At 36.1% G+C, this 24,559-nt stretch overlaps 1 protein-coding gene across 7 annotated transcripts in view; it reads left to right on the top strand.

Moving 5' to 3' along the window:
* WDR33 (WD repeat domain 33) overlaps positions 1-24,559 on the top strand; it is a 71,705-nt gene that overhangs the window by 2,435 nt on the left and 44,711 nt on the right. For all 7 annotated transcript variants that reach the window (XM_072866421.1, XM_072866415.1, XM_072866420.1 and 4 more), the window contains exons 2-7: positions 15,577-15,801; positions 17,671-17,739; positions 18,186-18,290; positions 18,951-19,046; positions 19,530-19,681; positions 21,450-21,547. In XM_072866421.1, the coding sequence (XP_072722522.1) occupies positions 15,598-15,801; positions 17,671-17,739; positions 18,186-18,290; positions 18,951-19,046; positions 19,530-19,681; positions 21,450-21,547 (724 nt within the window). In that variant the 5' untranslated portion in view covers positions 15,577-15,597. The remainder of the gene's footprint in view (positions 1-15,576; positions 15,802-17,670; positions 17,740-18,185; positions 18,291-18,950; positions 19,047-19,529; positions 19,682-21,449; positions 21,548-24,559) is intronic.

Raw genomic sequence — 24,559 nt, 5'->3', positions numbered from 1 at the left:
GCTGGAAATTTTATCTGTAGTGTGTTTGTGAATTTTACAGAATTTGTTCTTTATTTGCTCTATTTTCATTCCTGATATTGTATCAGTTTGTTATTGAAAGTTTTATACAAAGTAAAAATACAGATATGCAGGTTTGGTTAGTATAGTTAATGAAGAAATGTCATTGACAAGTAAACCTCAGTTAAACTGCACATTGTTAGAGCTTAATGGTGGGGAGGGGATATGGTAAAGGTCATTCAAAAGATTAAAACCTTAAAATAACCTTAGTCCTCTTATCATAGAGAATCTCTGAAAGTAAGAGCAGAGAAGTAAACTTTTTGATAGCTAAATAGTTCTTTGTTGTTTGTATTTTGTTATTATTAATTTAGCTTCAGTTTAGAGCATCCAGGATCCCATATTTTTAAAATGGTGCTAAACTTACCAGCAATCCATTCTTGCTCACTAGTATTTAAAGAAACTACTCAGCATTTAACAGAATGTGATTTCTGGTTCAACCTGCTCTCCGCATTCAGGCTGGGTGTACCAATCATTCTGTTGGGAAACTTGAAATGTGATATGAAGTATATATTTACCAGGAAAGAAATTAAGCTAGTTTCTCTTCTGTTGTGCAATATTGCTTTTGATAACACGTTTAGTATAAAGACAGTGCATGCATGGTGATGTGAACTGGTTAAAATCGTTCTTCAGTTTGTGGTAATGTAGATTAAAGTTTATGGTGGGAAAAGGTAAGGCCTGAATGTGTTATAGGATAGTAGAAGCCTGCGTTTTTGTGGAGGTTGTAATTAGAAAAGTGGATAAATATTCTAGCCCTTCGTTGTTTGCTTATTTTGAAAGGTTTTATTTCAAGCTTCTTCCCCTTGTCTAAAGGGGACTTGATTTAAAGAAGAAAAAACAAAACCAAACAAAAAGCTAACCCAGAAAGAAACACGAAAACTATAGTACTATTTAATAGCTTAAGCACAAGTCAGAATATACAAGTTTAAATCTACTACTGACTTGATACTTTCCCTTGAGCCATTTTACTTTTTTGGTATAGTTCCTTCTTATTTGCCTAGGGTGATCACAGTTACAATTTGTGAGGCATTCTCTCAATGTGGAGGGATACTAGAGACCAAATTATTTTACACTTTGAAACTAAGCTAACTGGTATTGTTCCTGTTTTATCTCTGCACCAAATTATAAAATGGAAGAAGTATGAATCTGTGTAGCAAGAATGGTCATGATAAACAGATGCCAGTTTATCTAGGAAGCTATGTACCTCGTTTTCACTTGAGGGGAAAAAAAAGAAAACCCAACCCCTGTTCATTAAGATACCTTGTTGAACAGGAAGAATAAGTGCCAACTTCCACAATATGGGATAATCTTTAATGCTGAAAATCCATGTAAATATACTTTAAGGATTGAAAAATGTACCAAGTGTAATAATAATGAATTGTGCTGAGTAAGTTGCAGTGAAGTAAGTTATCAGGAATTGGGGATTCAATTCTAAGCAGTTTCACAAGCCATTGCTTTTATCACAATTTCTCTCAGTTGTAGGAAGAAAGATTTGCTCTACAGTATTAAACTTTACTGTTGACTAACCTTGATACTGTGTTGTACACAAGTGTTGTTTCAAACAATTACATGGAAGTGTTCTTACACATATACAGAATATAAAAAGTATAAGCAATTTTTCACATTCTTCAGACACAAATGAAAACACCTCTTCCTCTCTGGGCACTTATATACTGCAACAAGTAACCCTGGTACATTTTTTTCTATCAAAAAAGGAGTTCGAAGTTTATCTTCAATTTCATTTTTCATTTAAATAGGATTCTATCCCATACACTGTTGTTAAATTGGAACACTTCTTGTTTTCTGTTTACTTTTAATTAGTTAGTTTTGGTACAAAGAACAACAACATGCTTGTCTTGAGCTCATTGCTGTTATTTAATTAGTCTTCACCATAATGAAATGTGCTGGTCAAAAAAATAAATTCTGTTAACTTTTGAAGCTTTGAAAATGTTATCAGTGGAGTTGTAAATTTGGTGTAACCTAGAATTTTTGTCCTTTTAAATAATTAAAATCATAACATTCTGCTGCCTGTCTTCTCTTGGTACCTGCATTCATATAATGGTGCAGGTAGCTCTACAGGGGGACCCTTTCTGTGAGCCGAGGTACGATGTTTATTTGGTTTTAATCTGGCTCCATTTTCTGTTTGGGCTGTGTCTTAGAAACACTGGTTCTGGAACTGGTGAGGCAGTAGGGAAAGAGGAGGTGATGGTAACTATCTGTCTGCCATAGCATTGACTTAAGCTGCACTGAGTGACTGTAACCACATGTTGAGCGGCAATATGCTCTGTTCTTAGTTAATATGGCAGATATATCAGCTCTTTATAAAATACATCTCTAAATGTTTAAGATATCTATTCAGTACCAAGTTTTAATTTAAGGCAGTTGGTCATGAAGCTTGAATTTAGATTGCTCTTAGTCACTTACCTGTAACTTTGCCCAAAAGTGAGTACCCCTGAGTTGAACAGTGTGGCAGGACAGGCCAAAAGCAATTTTGCAACTAGAAGTATAGATGTGTTGACACTGATCAGTTCTGTATATTAGTGTTTCACACACTTCAAGATGAGCACAGAGATACTTGAAATAATCCATGTTTCTTGGGTTTAAACATTTGAGGGTTCCTTTAAATCACTTTCCCAAATCCAAAAGAAACATGATACAAAAGAATATATTAATGTGTCCTTTCTTTTAAAGGGAAGCCAGAGGCTGGTTAACAAGGAGTCTCTAGTATTTTATGGGTTTGCTGTAGTTTTCATGTTCATTGTGAAATTTTGGCAGCATACTGATTTGTATTTTACCGTGGATGTATGAGTATTCATCTGCAAATTTGAGTCTGGCAGGAGCTGCATTTTGAGTTGGGTAAGTAGTGCCACAGCTCCAGCTGATGCAAGTGCTTGACTTGCAGCCTGAGGACTGTGTAATGGTGCAGCTCTACCCTGTCCGGTATAAATTTGCAGTCATCTAAACTGGCATTGCAGCCCGAAGTGGTAACTTCCCCTGCTTCTTGTCATTTGTTTTTTCTCCTGTGTCAGTAGAGGCATTCCTGGAATTCCATAGTAAGTTAGCTGAGGAGCTGCTCTGGGTTTTGACTAACGTTAGCAAAAAGGGTGCCTTAACACAGCAGTTTCTTAGGTGGATGGCCAATGTGGTCACCAGATGTTCATGTTGGCTTAAAGGAGGGGTAATGTAGGACAGGAACACACAATTGGGGTCAAGGCAGGACTGCTTTTTTTGTGTCAGCAGTTTTAGGTTGGGTTCGGGTCATTATGAAACTTGATCTCAGCAATCCTCTAGACTCCGCCCACAATGCTGAAGTTCACTCGGTAGCTATCACTGCAGTTAAATTGTGTGATCATGATGAGCAGTCGTGCTTCCTACCATTGTCCTCCTTCCCCCAACCCCAGTAAAAATCACCAGTTAACTTTGAAAATGCCTTTCTTCCTATTAGGGCGAGTTTGTAAGCAAACCATTAAACTTCTTTGCAGAGACTAGTGAAATTTTATGATTATATCACAATAAAAATTATAGACTGCCCAAATTGGCAAGTAGGAGGACTACAGACTGAATAAGTGTTAATATAGTATGTTCATTCTGCGATGTTTGCACTGTTCCTGAATTAAACAGTTTGGAGGTAAATTCATAATTGATTCAGTCATCAAACCATGTTTTGCCATCTCTTTCTACTGTTGGATGCAAATATCTTGGTCTCCTCAGCAAATTTAAGCCTAATAAATAAACCAACTATTTCTAATAATATCTTTTGTAGACTCTTGACTAATATAATGAACCACAGCTGCCAAGCTTTCTGTACAGTAAGATGAAAATACTGACGTAGAACTGTTGGTTGAAGTGCTGCTTTTGCAAGGAAAGCTTGCTGATATTCTGAAGGCAGGTGATATGAAGTAGGAAAGAAATGCCAAGGGATTTTAGACCTTTGGAGAGCTTAGTTTTCAAAACTGAAGCTCTCTGGTGACATGTACTTCTACTGAATTGTCATTGCCATGGGGAGCTTGACTCTTCCTGTAATCGGGGAAAATCTTATACTGAACCCTTGCTCTTTGAAAGGCTTTGTGTGGGATTGATGTATGTGAACTTGAATTTCCTGTACTGAAAAATGTATTGATAGAGAAGATGAACACATGCTTTTATTGAACAGCACTAAATGGTATATGTGAAGGCTGTTTACTAAAGAAGCTTAAATGTGGTCATTGAGCAATGTATATATATCTTCATAATCTTATACAGGCATTTGCATGGCTTGTAATTCAAGAGAAAGGCCAGAAAATTTATATTCCTGGAAGAGATGGCTATGTGATTCCAGTTAAAAGCAAGTGTATTTCTAATTAATTTTCAGTTGTGTGAGCAAGTACATCAGACATGAATTTAGAAAGTGTTCTAGTATTGAAAGTTCATTTATATAGAAGAATCTCTACATTGACTATGTTTATTTTTTCCTATTGTAAGTTTGTTCCTCATTGGATTAAATAGTTTCTAGCCTAACCAGTAGCAAATAGGGTTTATGCATTGATCTTCCACACCAAACTGTGGCAAAAGAGTAGCTTACATATACACTAGACATTTAAATCTTAACTGGAGCAGATATTGAGAAGCTACACTTCTGAACTCTGTCTTTATCCACATAAATAATCTACAGTCAGAACTTTACTTGATCGAAGTAATTTAGAAGTGCTGTTTTCTTTCACTATGTCCATAATTTAGGGGGTGTTTGTTTGGTTGATGAGGTTTGTTTTGTTTTTTTTTTTCAAACTTCTCTGATTCACCAGTAAGTCAATAATGGGAAGCATTGTTAATGTAAGTATGGTTTGAATTTCTCTAGCAAGGTAGATAAGGCTTGTTAAGCAGTATTGTGTGATTTGATAAAGTTTGAATTGTTCTCTCTTCTTCTACTACTCTTGCTTAAGGGTGTCTCTATATTAGCTATGTCTGGGCATAGCAACTGTAGGTATTAATTTGCACCTTTTGCTATAAACATAGCTGCTGATTTAACTGCTCAAAAACCTTGAGTTTTGCTTTGGGGGGGATAACAAACAAATCTCTCTTGGATAAATCTTTCTGTGTGCATCTGCTACATCTTTTTATCAAAAGAGTCAAAAACCCTTGAGGAAGAAAAATCTCCTTGGGTATTGCTAGGAAAATACTGTGGAGTAGTATGTTATGGGGCGTTAATTCTGCACTGTGGCTTTAAAGGGTTTTATATCTTCTTTTCTTATATTGAATACATGAAGTGTGTAAATAACCTTGATGCGTCCAGAAGATGGAGGCTCTGTCGCACAAAGCCTCCGCTTCTGGCTGCAAGTTAGTCAGGATGTAGACATGGGTGATGAATGGCTTTTACCATTAAAATATGCAATTAAATAAAAATAAGTTCTTGAAGTGTTATACTGAAGTATAAATCTCTTTTTGAAGAGAGAAGTAGAAAAAGAATCTTTGAAATACCGTTAATAACTACTGAAAAACATTGCTTTTAGTTGTGGTTTTGTTTTTTTTACCTTCTTATACTTCTTGCCATATAAAGGCACATTTTTTCACATGATCACACATGATAGCACTATTTCCCTTCCTTCTGCTCCCCCTTCTGTTTCTTAGTTATGGAAACTTAAGAGACTATTATTCTACCTTTATTTGGCCCAGAAACTGGTGTGGCAAACAGCATTGCTTTGTCAGAAGGCTGGCCCAAGTGACACTAAGGGGGAGGGGGGAGAACCAAACAAAACCCAAACAGTCTTTGGATCATGAGGTAGAGATTTTCTTAATTCTTCTCTTTTGATTCTTTCAACATTTATTTTTACATAAAAGTTGCAAGAGTTCTGGATATGTTTGTTAAGCATTCAATAGATAAAGGTTATGAAAGTTGAATCTTTATAACAAGTTACAACTCCTATTAATTCTGAAGTCTTACTAAAAGGACTTTGATATCTTCTTGTCAGCATTGAATTTGCAACTCTTAGGGACTCAGGTACTCAACTTTGTTTAATATATTAAAATGTATGTTTCTGTTCCATAGTGTGAAGAGAATCAGACTGTTCGATTGTGTGGGCTTCGTTCTCTTTATCATCAGAATCTCGGTAGATTGTTTCTGAAACAAAGATACTGGTTTTCCCTACTTAAGTTTTGTCCTGTGAGCTGCTATAGTCCTTCTAGTCCTTTTCCCTTCCACTGATCATAAAGTTATCTGAAGACTTTTTTGTAGGATTTCTTGCCACTCTGGATTCACATCCCCCCCCCCCGCTGTTTGTGTGTTTTATACAAATGAGGGCTTGAGTCTTCTAAGGAGTTGTCTCCTGCCAGGAGCCACATACAGACAAATGAAAGCAAAATGTCCACATTTCTTCCATATGGTACCCAAATAATAATTTGTCTCTAGAGTCCGGTAGAGTTTCAGTTCAATCGTAAGTGAGCTGAGGAGGAAAGATGATGATAGTCTGGTGATTTGGGGTTTATGTACCTAAACAATAGCACTTTAGTTGAGATACGCTTGAGGAATGGGTCAGTAGAAACCTTCTGAAGACTGGTAAGGAGACATGCAGAGTTCTCCATGTGCTGGCATAGCCTCATGGATTTGTACAAGCTGCAAAGTGACTGGCTGAATAGCAGTGTCACTGAAGAGGAACAGAGAGTTACCATGAATACCAAGTTGAATATGAACCAACAATACGTTCTCCTTATAAGGTGAACTGTGTATTGGGTGAAAATAGGAGGAGCATCCCAAGCAGATTCAGCTGTGATTTTTTTTCACCAAGATTAGTGTTAGTTCAGCAGGTCCTGATGTAGTAACCAGCTGAAGGATATCTTGATATTTAGCAAGGTTGAGAGGCCTTTTTTGCTTTTAAACTGCTTTTCCTTTGTTGTTGTTTAGTATTTGTCATGCTATGTTATGTGATTTAAAAGTTAGTCCTAAAGTTTTGTTTCCTGACAAAATGGTAGCTCTAAGGTAAAGCAGCATCAGTAATCACTTCAGCATGAAAACCAAGCTAGATATATTTCAGCCACTTAGGATGAATTGCTATTATCATAGTGACTCATAGTAGTAAAAGACAGTCTGGGTTATAATCTAAATGCAGGTCTTGACAAATGCTAAGCAGGAGTCAAGATAAAGGAAGATATTGGTGGTTTAGAGGGAGGAAGAATATTGTTTTATTATTAAAAATTATTAAAATATTGTGAGTAAACTTAAAGCAAAACTATAAAATCAGTAATACTGAAATCATGGTAGCAGACCAAATCCTGTGCATCTGCTAGCTGAGGTTTAGGTGCAGTCTGCCAAATATCCTCTTACTGCAATTGGTTGCTTCCATGTTTGTTTTGAAGTACACGTCAAGAAACCTGCTGTACAAGTTGCTTTTGTGAGGTGCAGAAAGGGAATCGTTCTAGGCTGTTTTACTTGTGAAAGCAGTTTTCTCTACTGTGATCAAAGTGGTAAAGCAGGACCTGTCTCTTAAGTCCTGTGAACTAAAGTATTTTCACTTTATGATGTACGTAAGCACCTGTCTTCTGTAAATATGTCTATTTTTAGAATGAGTCAAGGGTTTAGTTTGAACGTAAAATGAGGAATGTTTGAGATTTGTTTGATTATTAGGTATTTGTTTAGAACTAGAAATGAAAAATTTGAAGAAAGTGTTAAATGTACATGTAACTTGTGTGCAGCTAAGCAGACTCAACTGTTGAAGATTTCCCTGCAGGCTCACGTTGAAGATTTTCCCTCCATGGCTCATACTTGAGACTTTCAGACTGGGTGTTTGAAGTTTTTTTCCCTGATAGCCCATTCTCCCTTTGGCTTTTAGATTTCTTAATTTCAAATTTTGTCTGTATGCTTTCTCTACTATTTCAGAGGCTCTTGGGCATAGTGTGTTTGTTTGTGAAACTTCAAAGGTGTAGAGCTTTTGTCAATTAAATACCAGCACTACTTCTCTTCCTGGATAGAATAAACCCTTTGAACTGCATCAAAATAATCACATTTTGCCAGGTCTAGCTCACTGTACAGTGATAAATGGTTGTTTTCTTGATAGATATGTTAGAAATGTTACATGTTCTATCCTTTCAGATTCCATGTCGTGTGTGTGTGTGTTTGGGTTGTGTTAAAAATCCAAAGGTTTAAACTTCATGGTGAAACTGGGCATAATGAAAGTACAGAACCAAAGTAAAAGGGGAAAAAACAAATATTTCTGCATTTTTAGGTCCTCGGTCATGCTAGTGTAGTAGATTCAGGGCTGTGTACGAAAAAAATTTTTGAAGTGTCTCCAAATAAGAAGAGGTCGTTGAACCTTTTGGGCAGAGTAGTTTATTTTGACTTAACCAATGATTAATTTAAGTATCTTTCTGGTTTTGATGAAGATGTAGGAGTTTTGGGGGGTTTTTTTTACATTTTCTGTTGCAATAGAATGACTGGAAGGGGGAAAGCTGCCAAATCCTTTTCCCCCCACTTTCCATGGTCAGAATTTAAAACCCATTTCTAGGAAAGTTTTCTTCAGAAGTAGAATACGATAGAGAATGGATGCTAATACATATTGGGAGTACAGCAGTAGAGCCCTGGGGAAATGTGCTTGCTGCAGAGAGCAGTAATGTTTTTTAATAGCAGTCTTGTATAATATAGGTCAGTATTTGTGTCTTGAGTTTTGTGATTCGGTGTGCTATGGACCTCTAGCACCTGTGGGTAATTAAGGAGTCTATTCTCGGATTGTAAGAATGGTCTTATTTTTCTTAGGTTTAAAGTTGGTATAGTCATGTCTGCATGTCTTCTAGAAAATTTTTGGAGATCTGCATATAAAAATGCAGAAAGCTACATGCTGTTGCCATGCCTTATGTAATTCAAAAGTGGGAATAAGATTTTTAAATACTCAAAGGACAAGAACCTTGTGCAATTTTTTCTACTCTTGAAAGTTTTTTTTGTTGTCTTTTGACAAAAATATCACTTCATGACCATCAGGCTGAGTTGGGCAACTTTGCACTTCATCGTTGCATCTTATTGACTGATGCAAACTTCCCTTATCACTGGGGTATATGCTCTCTTTACAGAAAGTGACATTCTGTTAACACAGTTCAAAGTCAAGACAGTTCACAGAGTGGCTTCGAAGATGAGAATGTCGTTTTTTTAAATAGTTTTATATTCCTGCTTAATACAGCCATTGTCTTTCATAACTAGTGGGAAAGATATCATCTAGTTATAGAACTGTAAATCAATAAAGATCCATAGCATTCTTTCTGGAATAAATTTGTTTAAGTGTAGCACTTTTGATGAAGCAGCTTTATCTGTCCAAAAAAGCTATGCTCTAAAAAAGAACTGTTAAAAAAAGTACTTGTGAAATTATTTGAGATTCTTGAGTGCCTCACAAATGTACAATTTTCAGAGTTTAGGTGATCTTGTTTTGTTAATCTGATTAAATGTTTTTTCAATACAATAGGAAATTGAAACACAAAGGAATTCAAGGAATTGGTTAAATATATTCTTCACTAGATCTGCAAATCAGCATAATTTTTTCTTTTTCATAATATTTCTGTGTTTTCAGAGTGGAATTATCTAATGTACTGTGAAGGAAACTTATGATCTATCTTTTCTTCAGAAAAATGATGACATCTGCATAGAGCAGAAGCAAAGTCACCTCTGCTGTGAGAGTTTAATTCATTGGCAGACATACAAATTAGTTTCAGCAGATTTCAAGTGTATCTTCAGAAAAATGTGGTGGAAGCTTGCTACTGCTAGTGCTGTTTTTGCAGTGTTTTTAGTAATTTGAGTTTCTAATACTTGTAGATTATAAGCATATCCGCTTCAGTGAATGAAGCGGGGGAGATGCAGAAACACTGGTTCAAAAAATCATCTCTTTTAAACAGGAAACGAACCTGAGCAAGATATATTATTTTGGAAATGCCTAATTTAGACAGTTTAAAATATTAGGAAGACCATTTACTTAAGATTACATGATTTGTATAAAATGAAGAATCCTTTTTCTATGTAAGCCCCTACCTGGTGATCACAGGCTTTCCAGAAATGCCTGTGAGTCTTAACAGTGTCTCACTGTGTTATATTCCTGCCCTTAAGCAGGATGGCTGGCTCTATTCCTGTGTAATAGAGAAACAATGTGTGTACATGCATGTTTATTTTTTTTTTTCTTTTCTAAAACATGAAAAAAATGTTGAAGATGGCAAAAATAGAACATTTATGTCTGGAATATATCCTTCCATATAATTCTTTTGCAGTGGGAAAAGGTACAATTCCCAGGTAAGGAAAAAGACTGGATGATGAGACTGAGAAAGAGAGCCCCTGAAAATAGTGTGAATGTTATAGGAAGGGGAAGGCATGGAAGTATCTGTGGCTCATCTCCCGAGCAGAGATGCACATTCTTCCAAAGGACGAAAGAAAGGAGAATTTTTTGGAACTCGGTGTTAATACTCCCTAAAAGAGGGAAAAAATAACTTTAAATTGTATTTGGTCTGATTTTTTTTTTTTTTCCAGAACAGGCGTGTTTAGTCAGATGTGCTTACAGATTTCTTAATATACAAATTAAAAAATGGAGAGGCGCATTTTTTCGGAGGTGACTATTTACAATAGGATTTTTTAATTTAGAGAAATGTTACTAAAAGGAAATTAAGGAGTATTGATACCTTGTAGATGTAAAGGTGCTTGTCTAATCAAAGAAAGATGACGTTTGATACTGATGTATTGAACAATAAACTTGTTAGGCTAACTTTGCATTGTGGTGTTCTCATCTTGTACTTCTGTCTCAGAAAGCTGAGGCGGTTCTACTCTGATAGTGTTTTTGCACTGAATCTCCTGAACCGTGTTTTGGACTCATGTGCTATTGCAATGCAAATAATTACTATTAATTTTCACTGTTTCTGTTGCACTTGTAAAAGTGCTTGCTTTAAAGCCTACATGTACTTTGTTTGTCTAATACACATTTAAAGTAGTAGTATACAGATACGCTTGGGAAACTTTTAGCACCTGTTTTCCTTTGCTGGTTTAGCCATTTCAAGGGAATGTCTTTTAAACTGCAGCATGTTCTGTTGTAGTGGGCAGCGTAGGGTTTGCAAAGTAACTGGCTGCTTGCACTTCCCAGGAGAATAGCCTTCTGTTCTGCCATTTGGAAACATACTTTTCTTTTGACATATTCAGGTTATTACTTACTGTACTTCACCTAAGTTGCTTTCACTTCAGTGAAAGATAACTATTAAATAGGCATGCACATTTTAGTCAACAGTTATTGTACTTCATTAATGATGATCTTTACTTTTTGGGTAAACCACATAAAATTTGTCAAGATTATACATAAATCAGATTTTTCTTTTCTTGTAGTATTGAACTATCTGTAAGAAGTGACGGATTTAATGTAAGCCATGACACTCTCGTTTTCTTCAAACTTTATCTGATGAAACTAGTGTAGAAGGATGCATTGGTGCTTTTGTTTTGGCGTTATTAGCCTAATTTATTTTGTTTTGATTTAGTGAAGTTGTGAATTGCTTTGGTTGAATGATTTCAGGCAGCAAAGTCCAAATCTGTCAATTTTCAAAACTTATTGCGAGATTCATTCTGATATTAAAGAAACAGCCATACCCAAATGAGATGATAAAGTAACACTGTTACTGAGTGAAATGCTAGTGTTACCTTTGTAGTCTTATTTGAGTACATGAACTAAGTGGTAACCATTTTCTGTAATGGGCTAATACTGTATGTGACTCTTCTCTTGCTTTAAAAAGCAAACAAACTCCACAAATCCATCTGCCTTGTGACACCATGCTGCCCTGGGTATAAGGTCATCCTCAGGTTTCTTCATTTTTTAACTCTGTTCTATAGCCATGTCCCTCTGATTACTTGATAGCATTAGTAAACCTGCCATCCTTATGGCACTATTAGGAACAAATAAAAGGCTTGCTCTGTTGCAAGTGTGTGTGTTGACAGTTAAGGAGCAGCAATGGACATCTTGGGTCCTGTCACAAGCTCCTTGAGTTCTGTTGTGCAGTTTCTTCTGCCGAAGTCTCAGCGAAATTATTTTTAATTTCTCTCTCTCTCCTTTTTTTTTTTTTTAAAAACCTGTGTCTGTTTTTCAGGTGTCTCATTCACTCTCTCTTTCTTGACTGACCTTGCACCTCAGTTAGTGGTTTTGCTTCTGTAGTTACTCCCACTCTCACTGTGTTTCTTCTAACTTGTCTTTGGGGTTTTTTTGTCCACCTGGTCCTATTCCTGCATTCAGTTTCATGTCAGATGTGCCTTCATTTATTCCCCAATTTGACTGCATTTTCCAGACTTTCTTTGTCATCTTAACTGAAAGGTAGGCCCAGTTACTTATCTTCCAGTGTTTCTGGATGGCCTTATCTTTGCTCAGTGAATTCATTATATATTCTCTGTATATCCCCAAATACATTTACCCCCCAAATGCGTGAAGGCTAGTCAGCTTTGAAGGGGTATTTGTGGGGACAGAAAGGGGGAAACTGACAGTCAGCTCTCTGAAGAGTCACGTTTCTGTTGCAAACAATAAGGGTGCATGAAAGACTGGCATACAAAACTTCACAGTTCAAATTGTGATAAAAGTATAATGAACTAGAAGAGAATAGCAATTAATTTATAACATTACTATCCAGAAACAATAAAATAAGACCTGACCCGTTCCTGATGTTGGAAAAAAAATGCTGTTGGTTCTAATTCTGTGCATTAAGGAAAAAATGGAGTCTTCCATTGAAACCCTTGTTGATGGATTCTAAAATAAAAACTAAGTTTGGTACTTTGCTTTAAATGGGAATTTGGATGTTACTACTCTGGATTACACATTGTCCTCTAATATTTGTTTGCATGTTTCTACTCTCTCTCACAATACAGCAGGAGCTTTAGCTATAGACACACTGAATTCAGACCCTTTTTTAGCTGATAGAAAAAAATCTAAAGGAGATCCTGTTGAGGCATTGGTTTGTCCCAACAAAAGATGAAGTAGGGCACTGATAACTTAAATGGGCATATTTGTCTGACAGGAGTAGAGGTCTTTGTAAATAAATGTTCCAGTTTCATTTGATAACTGAATCTGTATCAAAACCCCCCTTCATTTCTAAAGCTGCTTTGTTTGGAAGCTTCACTCTGTGTGTATATGCACATCAATATGCATGTGCACACACTCTTTTTATATATATATTCATATATATATATATGGTATGCAAACATCACTTGGGCATAAAGATATTACATGGATAAAAGCATGATATTTGAGGCATTATTAGAAGAAAATGATCCCGGGCAGCTGAGTAAACAAAAATCTTTTTGCAAAGTTTGTAACTGCAAGTAGGAGGCTTTTTGTGATAGAGGCAGTGATCTCAAAAGTTGGAGAAACAGCTTAGAATATAAACCCTTCATTTTCCTAAGCCTGTGTCATTTCGCTTGTCATGGTGTCATAGCTGTGATGTCACATACTGTCTTGTCATAATCATTAATTTGGAAGGGTCTGCAGGCGTGAAGAGGTGTAATTAATGTGTTTATGCCTTTGGTCACCTTTTAAACAGTAGTTTTTGCTGATGTTGATTGCATGTTAAGTGAATGTTGTTTATGCGAATCTAAGCTAGACACTGCTTGCGATAGTTTTAGGTATGTCCAATCTAAATTGATCCATATCATAGGTTATGGTTTATTTACCTATGTTTGTAATTGAAAAATTTTCTTTGGGAGATTTTGTTTTCTTAAAGATGAGAATAAATGATGAATTAACTTGTTGCTTTGGAGTGTTCCTCTGAAAAGGCATTTTTAGGTAATGTTTTCTTCCAAATATATCTGATCAAAGGGTTTTGGAAGCCCCAGCGTATATCTTTTGTCTTGGTTCTTGAAATTTGTTTTTGCATGGTCTATAAGAAAGTACAGATTTGTGGCTTTGAAAAAATACCTTTTCCCCTCTGTTTTAAAGCACTGGTTGGTATAGGAGTGTATATCTTTAGACTTGAGAGAGATTAGTACTGGAAATTTTCTCTAGTTTTTTCCTGAGTAATGCATATGCTTTAAAACTACATTAAAATGACTTTATTAATGGACTTGCATGTTTAATGCCAGCTTGCTTTGCTTGCTTGAAGAAGCTGCTTTCTCTTTTTTGATATAAAAACACTACTATCCTTTTAATTTTACCTTTGAGATTTAACACCTTGAACTTCCTGTACAACAGTTCTGACTGAGATAGTGTTTAGGGGTATTTGACATACTTCCTGCATGAGAAAGTTTTGATACCTTTTTCTTGTTTCAGACGAGCGTAATAGTGTAGTAATTTTGTTATAGTGGTGTTATGGATGTGGCAGTATTTTGAGGTAGACACGGTGTCTCGTTAGAGCACCTGGTATTGGGCAGCTTTCAGTCAAATAAATGAGCCTTTCAGCCACAGGATGAAGGCTTGTTTATTTGAAAGTTGGTCTCTTTTTTCCAGTTACACAAGTTGGTCTAATAAAAGATGCTACTCCTGCCAAAGGTCTTAAATTTCCTTACCTCATTTAAGGAAACATGCTATTTTAGTTTGGACTTGTTTGTCTTGAATGGAGAATAGTTCTAATGGCTTTTGTTTGGTCGTCGTCGTCGTCCCCCCCCCTCCCCGTACATTAGAGCTGTTTGTGTAGCTAACAGCCCGGTGTCATAGGTGGCTTGTTTTATAGCTGGCCTGACACACTTTCAGTTAGCAGTGGAAAGGAGCGTGTGACTTGTAGGTTTGCAAATCCTGCAAAGAAGGTTAATTGCTGCCCTGTGCCAACAAACTCATATTTAAAGGGCAACTTGTAGTTTTCAGCTGTGAAGAGGTTGCTACGATCTCATCATTTAAGGATTTTACAGACTGAAAAATTAGGTTTTAGACTCATTTCCTTCTGTTAGAAAAAATCTGAATATTGACACTTTGTTTCCCTGCCCCTCACATTTTCTTAACATTCTCAGTGCGTCTTGCTGGGGGAAAGTTACATTCGATTACATTTATCAAACCTTGATAAATTTGTAATCTATTTATTTTGCGATAATGGAATTGAAAGTATACCTACAGGTAGAATGGGATCTGTGGTGTATTTACTGTAAGTTATGTAAACAGAATGTAATTTTATTTTCAGGTCCTACAATAAGATTTTGAGGCAGCCCTTTACAACTTTTTTCCTTGTTAATAGTTAAATTAATTTGTAATGAATGTGGTGTTTCCTGTTGTATATTGAATCTGAAATATCATCTTCTGTTGAAGGGTCTTACAGTTTCTTCCATTTACTTATAGTATTTTTACCGAGGAGATTCTTTTCCTGCACAGCTCTAGTTTAGGGATAGTAACGCAAACTTTATAGTAATCCGTTTCAGTACAAAATTCCTCTCAATAGAGAACAAAGTATTTAACCACTTTAATGTCAGTGTTATATGGCACAGGGGAAGAATAATAATTGTTCAGAGGAACCTGCAAATATTTCTTCCCAATAAACAGTGCTTTATGAAGTTGTTATTCATCCTTGCAAAGTTAAGTTAGCGGAGATACTAATGCGGGTTTTTTGTCATTATTATGTAGTAACCTAATGTTTCACTTTTTGCAGTCTTTCAGAAACAAGATAGCCATGGCCACAGAAATTGGCTCCCCACCCCGATTTTTCCATATGCCGAGGTTCCAGCATCAGGCGCCTCGGCAGTTGTTCTACAAAAGACCTGATTTTGCACAGCAGCAAGCAATGCAACAGCTTACTTTTGATGGAAAGCGGATGAGAAAAGCTGTGAATCGAAAGACCATAGACTACAATCCCTCTGTAATTAAATATTTGGAGGTTAGTTAATTTTCTGGTTTTCTTTGAAAAACTTTTTTCCTTCTTGAAATCTGTGATTGTGCTTTTCAGTGTCTGTAGAGCAGTCTGGAATACTGGGAGATCTACTGCTGCATTTTCAAACTAAGTGACAAATGCTTGTAAATTTGGTATAGTATGAATACAAAGGGGTTTGGTCCTTGGTAATAAAACTGCGCATATACCCAGCTGACTTTGTAGTTTGTGTAAATACCAGTTTTTACATTCTGTCTTGGAATTCCAACTTGGAGTGCAATTGAGTGTCTTGTGTGATGTTCTGACTTTTCAGTGAACATAAAAACTCATTATAAATAATGTAATTGTTCTTATTTTTGTTTTGAAATAGAAATTTCCCAGAATTGGAAACAAACCATTACCCCTTCCCCTCCAAAACCAGGGCACCATAAAAATGTTTTCTCATCGTTTTACTAATAGCACTGCAACTTGCACTGTTGTCTCTGAAAATCCCTTGCTGTACAGTTAATAGATACAGACCAACTTAAATGAAGTTTTGTTGAAGAAATGGTTCTGTAAAAATGCTTATTTAGCTTTCCTGATGCGGTGGTATTAATTTCTTAAGAAATACAATTTTATGATGAAGAGTTACTGTACAAGTACTGGATATTAGCTCAGAAGAAATAGAATCAAATATGTAAATACAGGAATTGTTGGAATCTCAACAGCGACATCGCAAAAACTTGATGAAATTAATTTGATCTGCTGTGGCCAGTACATGATTATAGCTTGTACGTGTTTAACAATTGGAAGGTTTTCTCAATAATAAATTTAAATTATCTTCGAAGATCTGTTTAAACACGAAACATTTAAAACATATTCTTATATTTTAGGGATGCCCCAAAAACGATTCTATTAGTGGTGGGCTAATTTTAAAAAAAATAATTTTAGTAGTTCAGGACCTTTTTTACTGTGGTAGAAGTAAACACCCTCAAACTTCCGTTTATTAAAACAAAACAAAAAAAAGTCAGATCTGTATGTTTTGGACGCTTAAACAAAATTAGGATATACCAGAATTTCATTTCAGTCCTGGCTTCAATACTACTGATTTAATTTGATGTGGTTCTATAAAAATGAGAAAAGTGGTTCATATGTAATTTGCTCTTGGCTTAAGAAATTCTAGCAAACTGTAGTACTGTATGCTGGAAATGTTTTACCTAGAATTTTAACTTATGTTTTTGGTATGTACACAGATCCAAATTGGTAAAGTCTACAGCGTGAAGCTGAAATAATTTAATTCTTAGTTCATGTAAAGTGTTTTTGAAAATACTGTGTTTGACAGCTCACAAAATTTAACTACTTGAAGGGATTTTTATCCCTTGGTCTTCTAAGTTATATCCATTTGAATGCATTATTATCTTTATGCTTCAGCCACAGAAGCTTCCTTTCTAGCTCGTGTCACTGTGTGGGGTTTCATTTAGGGTTAATTAACACAGCTCCTAATGGTGTAAATGCTTATCCTGAAAGTAAAGCTTTTAAAATGGTTGAACGTGCTTCTTGTAGATTACCTATTAGCCTGGGCAGCAAGGTACCAGTTGTCTCTGTTACAATAATGTGGCTTATTACATAGGACTGCTCCTTTCATATTGTTAAGCTGCAATTTTAAATGAGCTGCTTTAGTCTGATGAAATTAAGACTTTAAACATTCTTGAATCTTTTGCTTATGCTGTACAAATTCTACAGGTTTCCTGAGACCAAAGTTTTTAACTTAATTTATTCTAAAATCTTTGGAGTGCTTTGGAGTTTCCCAAACAGGCTGTCAATGTGTTCCTTATTTTCTGTTGTTTAACAATGAAGTATAGTGGTGGTATGAACTAGGAGTTGTTTTCTTCTTTCCAGAATAGAGTATGGCAGAGAGACCAGCGAGATATGCGAGCAATCCAGCCTGATGCAGGATATTACAATGACGTAAGTAAAATCTTTCTATTCCCTGATGAAGTTCTGTGGATAAAATTTGTCCAGAAAATCAGAAGGATTCTGCCTGTCAGCTGAGGTTATCTTTTTGTCCACAAGAGGCCTTAAAGATACGAAGGGTATCTTCACTCTACATTATCTTGTTCGGTTGGAATCCATGTCCACGAAGAGAACCTGAAATTGGATAGGCTTTTAATTTTTGGATGCAAGAACTCTCATAATGCACTGAGCTTGCAAAGCTGCTCTTGAAGATGCTGGTTCTGGATGTTTTGAGATGGTAAATCATACAGACTTGTGAACATTTCTACTGACTGACTTCTGATAATTTCCCTGCAAATGAAAAACTTGCTTTTCCAGAAATAGGTGTCCAGAATGTATGCTTTTCTTGCAGGTTCTGGTTAGAAATGTCATTACTAAATCTTTTGTTTCTTCTCTCATAGTTGGTCCCTCCTATAGGAATGCTGAACAACCCTATGAATGCTGTAACAACAAAATTTGTTCGGACATCTACTAATAAAGTAAAATGCCCAGTGTTTGTTGTCAGGGTGAGTATAATGTTGGATTTCCTTAGTTGTATTGTCTTAATTTAAATCAGAGTGATATTCTTAACTGAAGAACGAAACAAGATAACAGTTAAAGCATTTCCAGATAAAACGAGCATGTGGAATATATGGACTACCTCTGTGCCTGTTCTTTCTGTGGAGGGTTTTAGGAAATTAAATGGTAAGGTCTGAGTACAAAATAATTCTTACTCTCAGAGTCTGAGGTGCACTTCCCACACTTTAATTTTTTTTTTTTTTGGGGGGGGGGGGAGGCTAATATATCTTGACTCACAGAAAAAAAGGCAATTTGGTCTCTATGCTGTTAGACTCTTGTAGCATCTTTTAACAACTTTTCCGTGATGTCAGCAGTATTGTTTAGTATGGATATTGCATGCTAGAAAGGTATTGGTGCCAATAAGCTGTTTCTTCTCTACAACTAGATTTTTTCATTGCTTTTACGGTGGGCTTTGTCCTGTTGTTACAAAAGTCAAAAGCCCTCTGGCACAGTTCTGCATTTTTGTCTATCTTGCATCCTCTAGACAGTCATTTAGTAAATTCCAGTTCTGCAGATTCCCTGGAAGAAGCTTATGATTTATTTGGAGGATTGTGAAGAAATATTTGAATGTTGTATTTGCACAGTTTAGTTAAATTTTTCTTTTGCAGTGGACTCCTGAGGGGAGACGCTTGGTCACTGGTGCATCTAGTGGAGAGTTTACTTTATGGAATGGACTGACTTTCAATTTTGAAACAATATTGCAGGTAAATTCATCTATCAAGATTTCTGTGTATTTCCTTGAGGTTTCAGAGCATGTTTTAGGAACACACTTCACCCTGCTCATCATGGGTCTGTGGTCTAAGTGCGGTAATGGAAGTCTTAGAGGTCTTTTATTCTGCTCTGACCCCATGTCAGACTGTGGCTGTAGGCAATTCATTTAATGCTTTTCATTCCATCTCCATATGCTATACTAACTGTTCTCAAGAACATACTATGAGTACTTGTAATAATAAAGAAACATTTTAGAAACAAAATGCAAGTACTCTTCATTTATTATTTAGAAGACTATTGTATACAAAGTAAGGGAAATTTTTTACCCCACAATAACATCTTGGATCTAACTAGATCATCATTGTTTTGATTTCTTTGTTGCAGCTGTTAAGTAGGAACTTTACTAACTTTTGTGTTTGTATGGGTCGGATGGTATTTGAACATGTTTGCTAGAGGTTTTGTTTCTGAATTTACAGGCTCACGACAGCCCTGTAAGGGCTATGACTTGGTCACACAATGATATGTGGATGCTGACAGCAGACCACGGGGGATATGTGAAATACTGGCAGTCCAACATGAACAACGTCAAGATGTTCCAGGCACATAAGGAGGCGATTAGAGAGGCCAGGTTTATACACAATATACCATTTTCTGTAGTACCTATTGCCATGATTAGACTGTTCTCTAAGTGTATTCTGGGTGCAGAAATGCATGGGTTCTGTCAGATTCTGGGAAACTTACTGCACCACATAAACACAGTATTTTCTTTTGTTTCCACATTCTCACCGTTTTGCTGGCACCTTTCTGAATTAGTATTGTCCCAGTATCCGCCTCTGCAATATGTTAGAGATGTATTTGTCTGCCGCATTTTGCACTGGTATTCTTTTCATTTTTATATGGTGACGATGTGTATCAGTTATTCCTTTTTATACGCACTGTGTAAGACAACAATTTCATTCCAAATAAAGAATTCAGTCTTTAATAATCTAACTGAATAAAATATAAAGCCTTCAGAAATAAAACACCTGCATAGTTCTCACAAAATAATAAAACACTAAATAAAGTGAAGAACTGCTTGGCTTGGTGAAGCCAAGACTTCCAGTAATACTAAATACCCACGCAGACTGCCACATACAGAAGTCTAATGTTAATACTGAATGGGTTCTTCAAGCTTGAAACTGTAAGCAAGCCATTGAAAAGAAGACTGTAGGATATTCTCTTGGTTCAGTGTTGATGCCTCAGTTGTGCAAATGTCTATTTATATAAAAAATGGAATCTAAAGCGATACTATCAGTAAGATGTAAATGAAGGATGTTTCTAAAGCAAACCTGCACATAATCTTTAGTAAGATATGGAAATGTTTATAAAGTAAACCTGAAGAGAAGCTGCAGATCCAAAATGAAGCTAAAGCAGTGTTTCTTCGGGTTCAGGTGCTGGCCCTCGGTGATAAAGGTTCACTGCCACAAAACCACTTTCCACTAAAGTCACCATTTTTCTTTGATAGGGTGCAGCATTTTCTGCCAGAGTTTGGTTATGAGAAGTGCTTACATTGGATTCAGTTACTGTCTGACTATCATGGCCATACACTGAATTTCTCTACTATTTTAAGCCCTTTCCTGATCATAAAGATCTAGGATTTCATGAGGGCTCCTTCATGGTCTTTCACTGCACCGGAAAGGAAGTGAGTGCCTGTCAGTTGCTGGAGATGTTCTGGCCCTAATCACATGGCTAAATAACTCCTTGCTTTTCCAGTGACTTTCATCAAGCGATTGACTGCTCAATCTGGAAGCTTCTTCTGTGTCTGTAGGATTCTTTTCATGGTGTTGATGGGGTGTAATAAGAGGGTTTTTTCCAAATTACTTTTACAATAAGTGGTACACTTGTTTTATATACAATTTTTTTCAACAGTTAATCCAAGTAGCATTTTCTTGTGACCAGCTTTCCCTTATTTTTGCTTCTCTGCTGCAAAGCACCTGTGGCTGAAGAGGAGTTTTTTCCTAAGAACTGTTCTCCTGTGCTTCTACACAGTGTCACTTTCTATGGTATTGACAAACATGAAAATGTAGGGTGACAGTTACCAAATCATATTGATATTGCTTCTCATCCTGCAGAGAAGGCGCTACCGTGTGCAGTCATAGGTAGGAAGGTGCTAAGAATAAATTCCGGATTTTTTCCTCATTTGACAGGGGACTGCAATGCAATAGTAATCCTATGCTAAATTCATGTCTTGTGATGAAGTGTCATTTGGCAGGCACTGTATTCACTTAAAAGTCCCTATGTTCAAATGCATCCTTCAGTGTATAACACATTACAGTATAATTTTGCCCTGTCTGAGAAGCATAGCTAATCTGTTAAATGCTGACTTCTTTCCCCTGCTGTGTGTCTTCATGTAACAGTTTCTCACCCACGGATAATAAATTTGCTACATGCTCTGACGACGGCACTGTTAGAATCTGGGACTTTCTACGTTGCCATGAGGAGAGAATTCTTCGAGGTATGTGTACCAAAAGTACTGATTGGGGTATTTCAGGAGGGGGAAAACCTTTTTTTAACTAGGTGTTCACAATACAGAAGTATCAGCTTGTCTACATTTTTGTATTACATCCCTGTCTTAAATCCTCCAAACAAGTTTTTGTTTGGCTGCTGCTATAGGTGCCTTATAATATTCAGATAGGCTGCAGTTCACAATAGCATTACTCTGTTTACTGTCCACTTAAGCTCTAAACAATGGAGGTGGATTTAAGGACATTTTTTCTACTGCTAACATTAGTAGAAACAGCTGTTTCTGGATCAGGAATACATTTATCTTTCTCCAAAGTTTAATCTTTGTGGCCACTTTTACTTCAGAACATGCATCTTCATGCAGAGGATTCCATTTGTTTCATGGGAGTGCCTTCCATTCTGATTTCTTCAGAGGCAAGGTAGTTACTTTTTCTCAGTCCTTAAGAGGAGGAGAGCATTTAGATAGAGAAAACAAGTAAATTTTGATCACATCATGCAAATAATCCTAGCTTCAGTTCAATCGTTTTCTGTCCAGCATCTGTGTACACTAACTTCTGGTGCCTTTCCACTGGCCTTTTTGAGCTTTTTCCTTCTCTTGTTGCAATCTTACTGAGCAATAACAATAGCTTCTGACAACTATTCCTTTCTTGCAGAAGATGGCGAAGGTACATAATTTAATAGGAGAATATATTAAAGACTGCCATGAGATTGGGGGTTGTAGGCATGCAGATAAACTGCAAAGACAGTATGCAATAAAAACATGGAATTTCAGTTTTAGGGGTGTGAGCTTGTTCAGTGCTTTCCAAAACTAAGGATTTTTCTTTTTTAAAATCATGTTTCCAAGTTGGACCTGCATTATGTATTTTATGAAGTAGAGCGCTCTCTGTTTCTCTTGACTCTTAAGCTCTCTTCTTGTTTTACTAATGCATTACTTTTAAACACCACTACTTTGAAAAGACATTGGGCTCCAGTGTTCTTGCAATGGTGATATTCTAACAGAATCTGTGCATAGACATTATGGTAGATGTGTTCTTTGCAGGAGCTGGCAAGCAAATTTCTAGGCTATATCACTTACACCTCTTATTCTGGAAGGACCCAAACAGATTTGGGACTGTTTTGCTTGATGCTTTACAAAAGAAATCATTCTGCACCAAACACATTCTATACCCTCCTCCAGGTTTGTACTAACTGCTCATCTAAACCGTGTGGAGGAAATGGGGATTGCCTCCATGCAGAGTTGTGAAGATTATAAAAATCCTTCCAATTCTTCTACATTCTTTAACATTCTGCATAAAGTAGGAGTAAAGCATTTAATTTAGGCCATAAAGAACAGAACTTGCATTACATTTCCTTCTGTTACCTTGCGTACTTGAACATTGTGATTATGACTATCTCAATTATGCTTTAATTTCTTATAGTTTATACATCTCAATATACACTTTTTAGTTTTCAAAATAGCTCTATAAAGAATACATTTGCTTCTACTTATATGATGTACCCACAATACACTTCAACTTTTATGTAAGTTGGAAATAGTTTGAAAACTTTACATCTCTGGATGAAATTGGACAGGGCAGATTATTCTTTGTTTCTGCTGTCAGATAAGGAAAAAAAAAAAACCCAAAAAACCCAAACAAAAAAAAACAAACCACAAAACAAAAAACCAAACACCACCACCAAAAAATCCCCTACAGCAAAACATAAATAATACCCAAAACCCTGAGTGTTGGGGGTGGGAGGATGTTTCTGTGAAACATGCAAGTTTGTTTTGGTTTTGGTCCCCAGCACTACTGTTAAATATGATCAGAAGATGTATTTGAAAGAGCTGTATGGGTAACACTTAGGTAGCTTTCTTGGTGGAAAATACAAGCTTTCATTTTGTTATTTGGAGTTTAGAGCTTACAGTTTTAGGAAATTGATCTTCAGCTTTTTGCTTCTCACATGCATTCTGCTTTTACATATGTAGGAGTGTGGCCTGTAGAACTTGGCTTAGTACAGCCTTCAAAATGTGTAAATACTCATGCCATTGCCATTCCAGAGTTAGTGATCTGTAAATTAAAATTCTGGTGGCACTTCATTAAAAATATATTTTATTATGTACAAAAAGTGTTTAGATCAAATACCATGCTAAGGAATGTCTTTTATTTCCTACTTTCACAAACCATGCTTCAGCCACTCTGGTTAATACTGGTGCCGTGAAGTTGAAGGGATTCTACAGTATATTTAGATCCAAAGCTTCACTTAGTGTGTTAAGGTATTATTCAGGTTATCACACTGAATTACAAAAATCAAATGAAACTATCAATTTACAGTCAGATGTGTTCATAAAAAAGATAATCACTCACAGGGATACAATATCAAGATATCATTTTTCCTACTGATTTTTCAGTAACAAGAAACATTTTAAAAAACAGACTTGAGGACTTTAATGCTAAGGAATGCTTTTAAAGCAATTCTATAAAAAGAGTTAAAGGTACTGGGATAAGCTTTGCTGATATAGAAAGGACAAAATTCTGTAGACTTGTTACAGATGCTTTTGTTTGCACTGGAATGAACTAATATAACTTATTTCTATTATTTGATGAAATGGTTCCCTTTACTTGAAACTGGTCTGAAGAAACAATTCTAGTCTTACTTTCCAAAGAGGATTGGAAATACAAATTGGAAGTGATAAATTATATAGGAATTCTTCTTAAGGCTTTGCTGGAGCTCTTTCAGCTGTCTACAGTAGGCTACACAATTTTTGTCAGTAGTTAAAGCCATGAATATGTGGGCTGCATGAGAAACATTTATTAACTCTGTCCAGCTTCCTTTTAATTTGTCAAAATGAAAATAAACAGGACACTCTGTTTTGTTCTTTGAGCCAGATTAAAGAAAAAAGATACAGAACTTCTGGCATCATGTACAGAGTCACTTTGCCTAGCTTTTCACTAATTTATGTTACTTTGCTTTTTCTACCATTGTGGAGTTTGGGCGTTTTGTTGGAAGTATGTGCAAATTTATC

The sequence above is a fragment of the Ciconia boyciana genome, chromosome 7 (genome assembly GCF_034638445.1).
Source record: "Ciconia boyciana chromosome 7, ASM3463844v1, whole genome shotgun sequence".
NCBI lineage: Eukaryota > Metazoa > Chordata > Aves > Ciconiiformes > Ciconiidae > Ciconia > Ciconia boyciana.
This window is presented reverse-complemented; position numbering and strand designations above follow the sequence as displayed.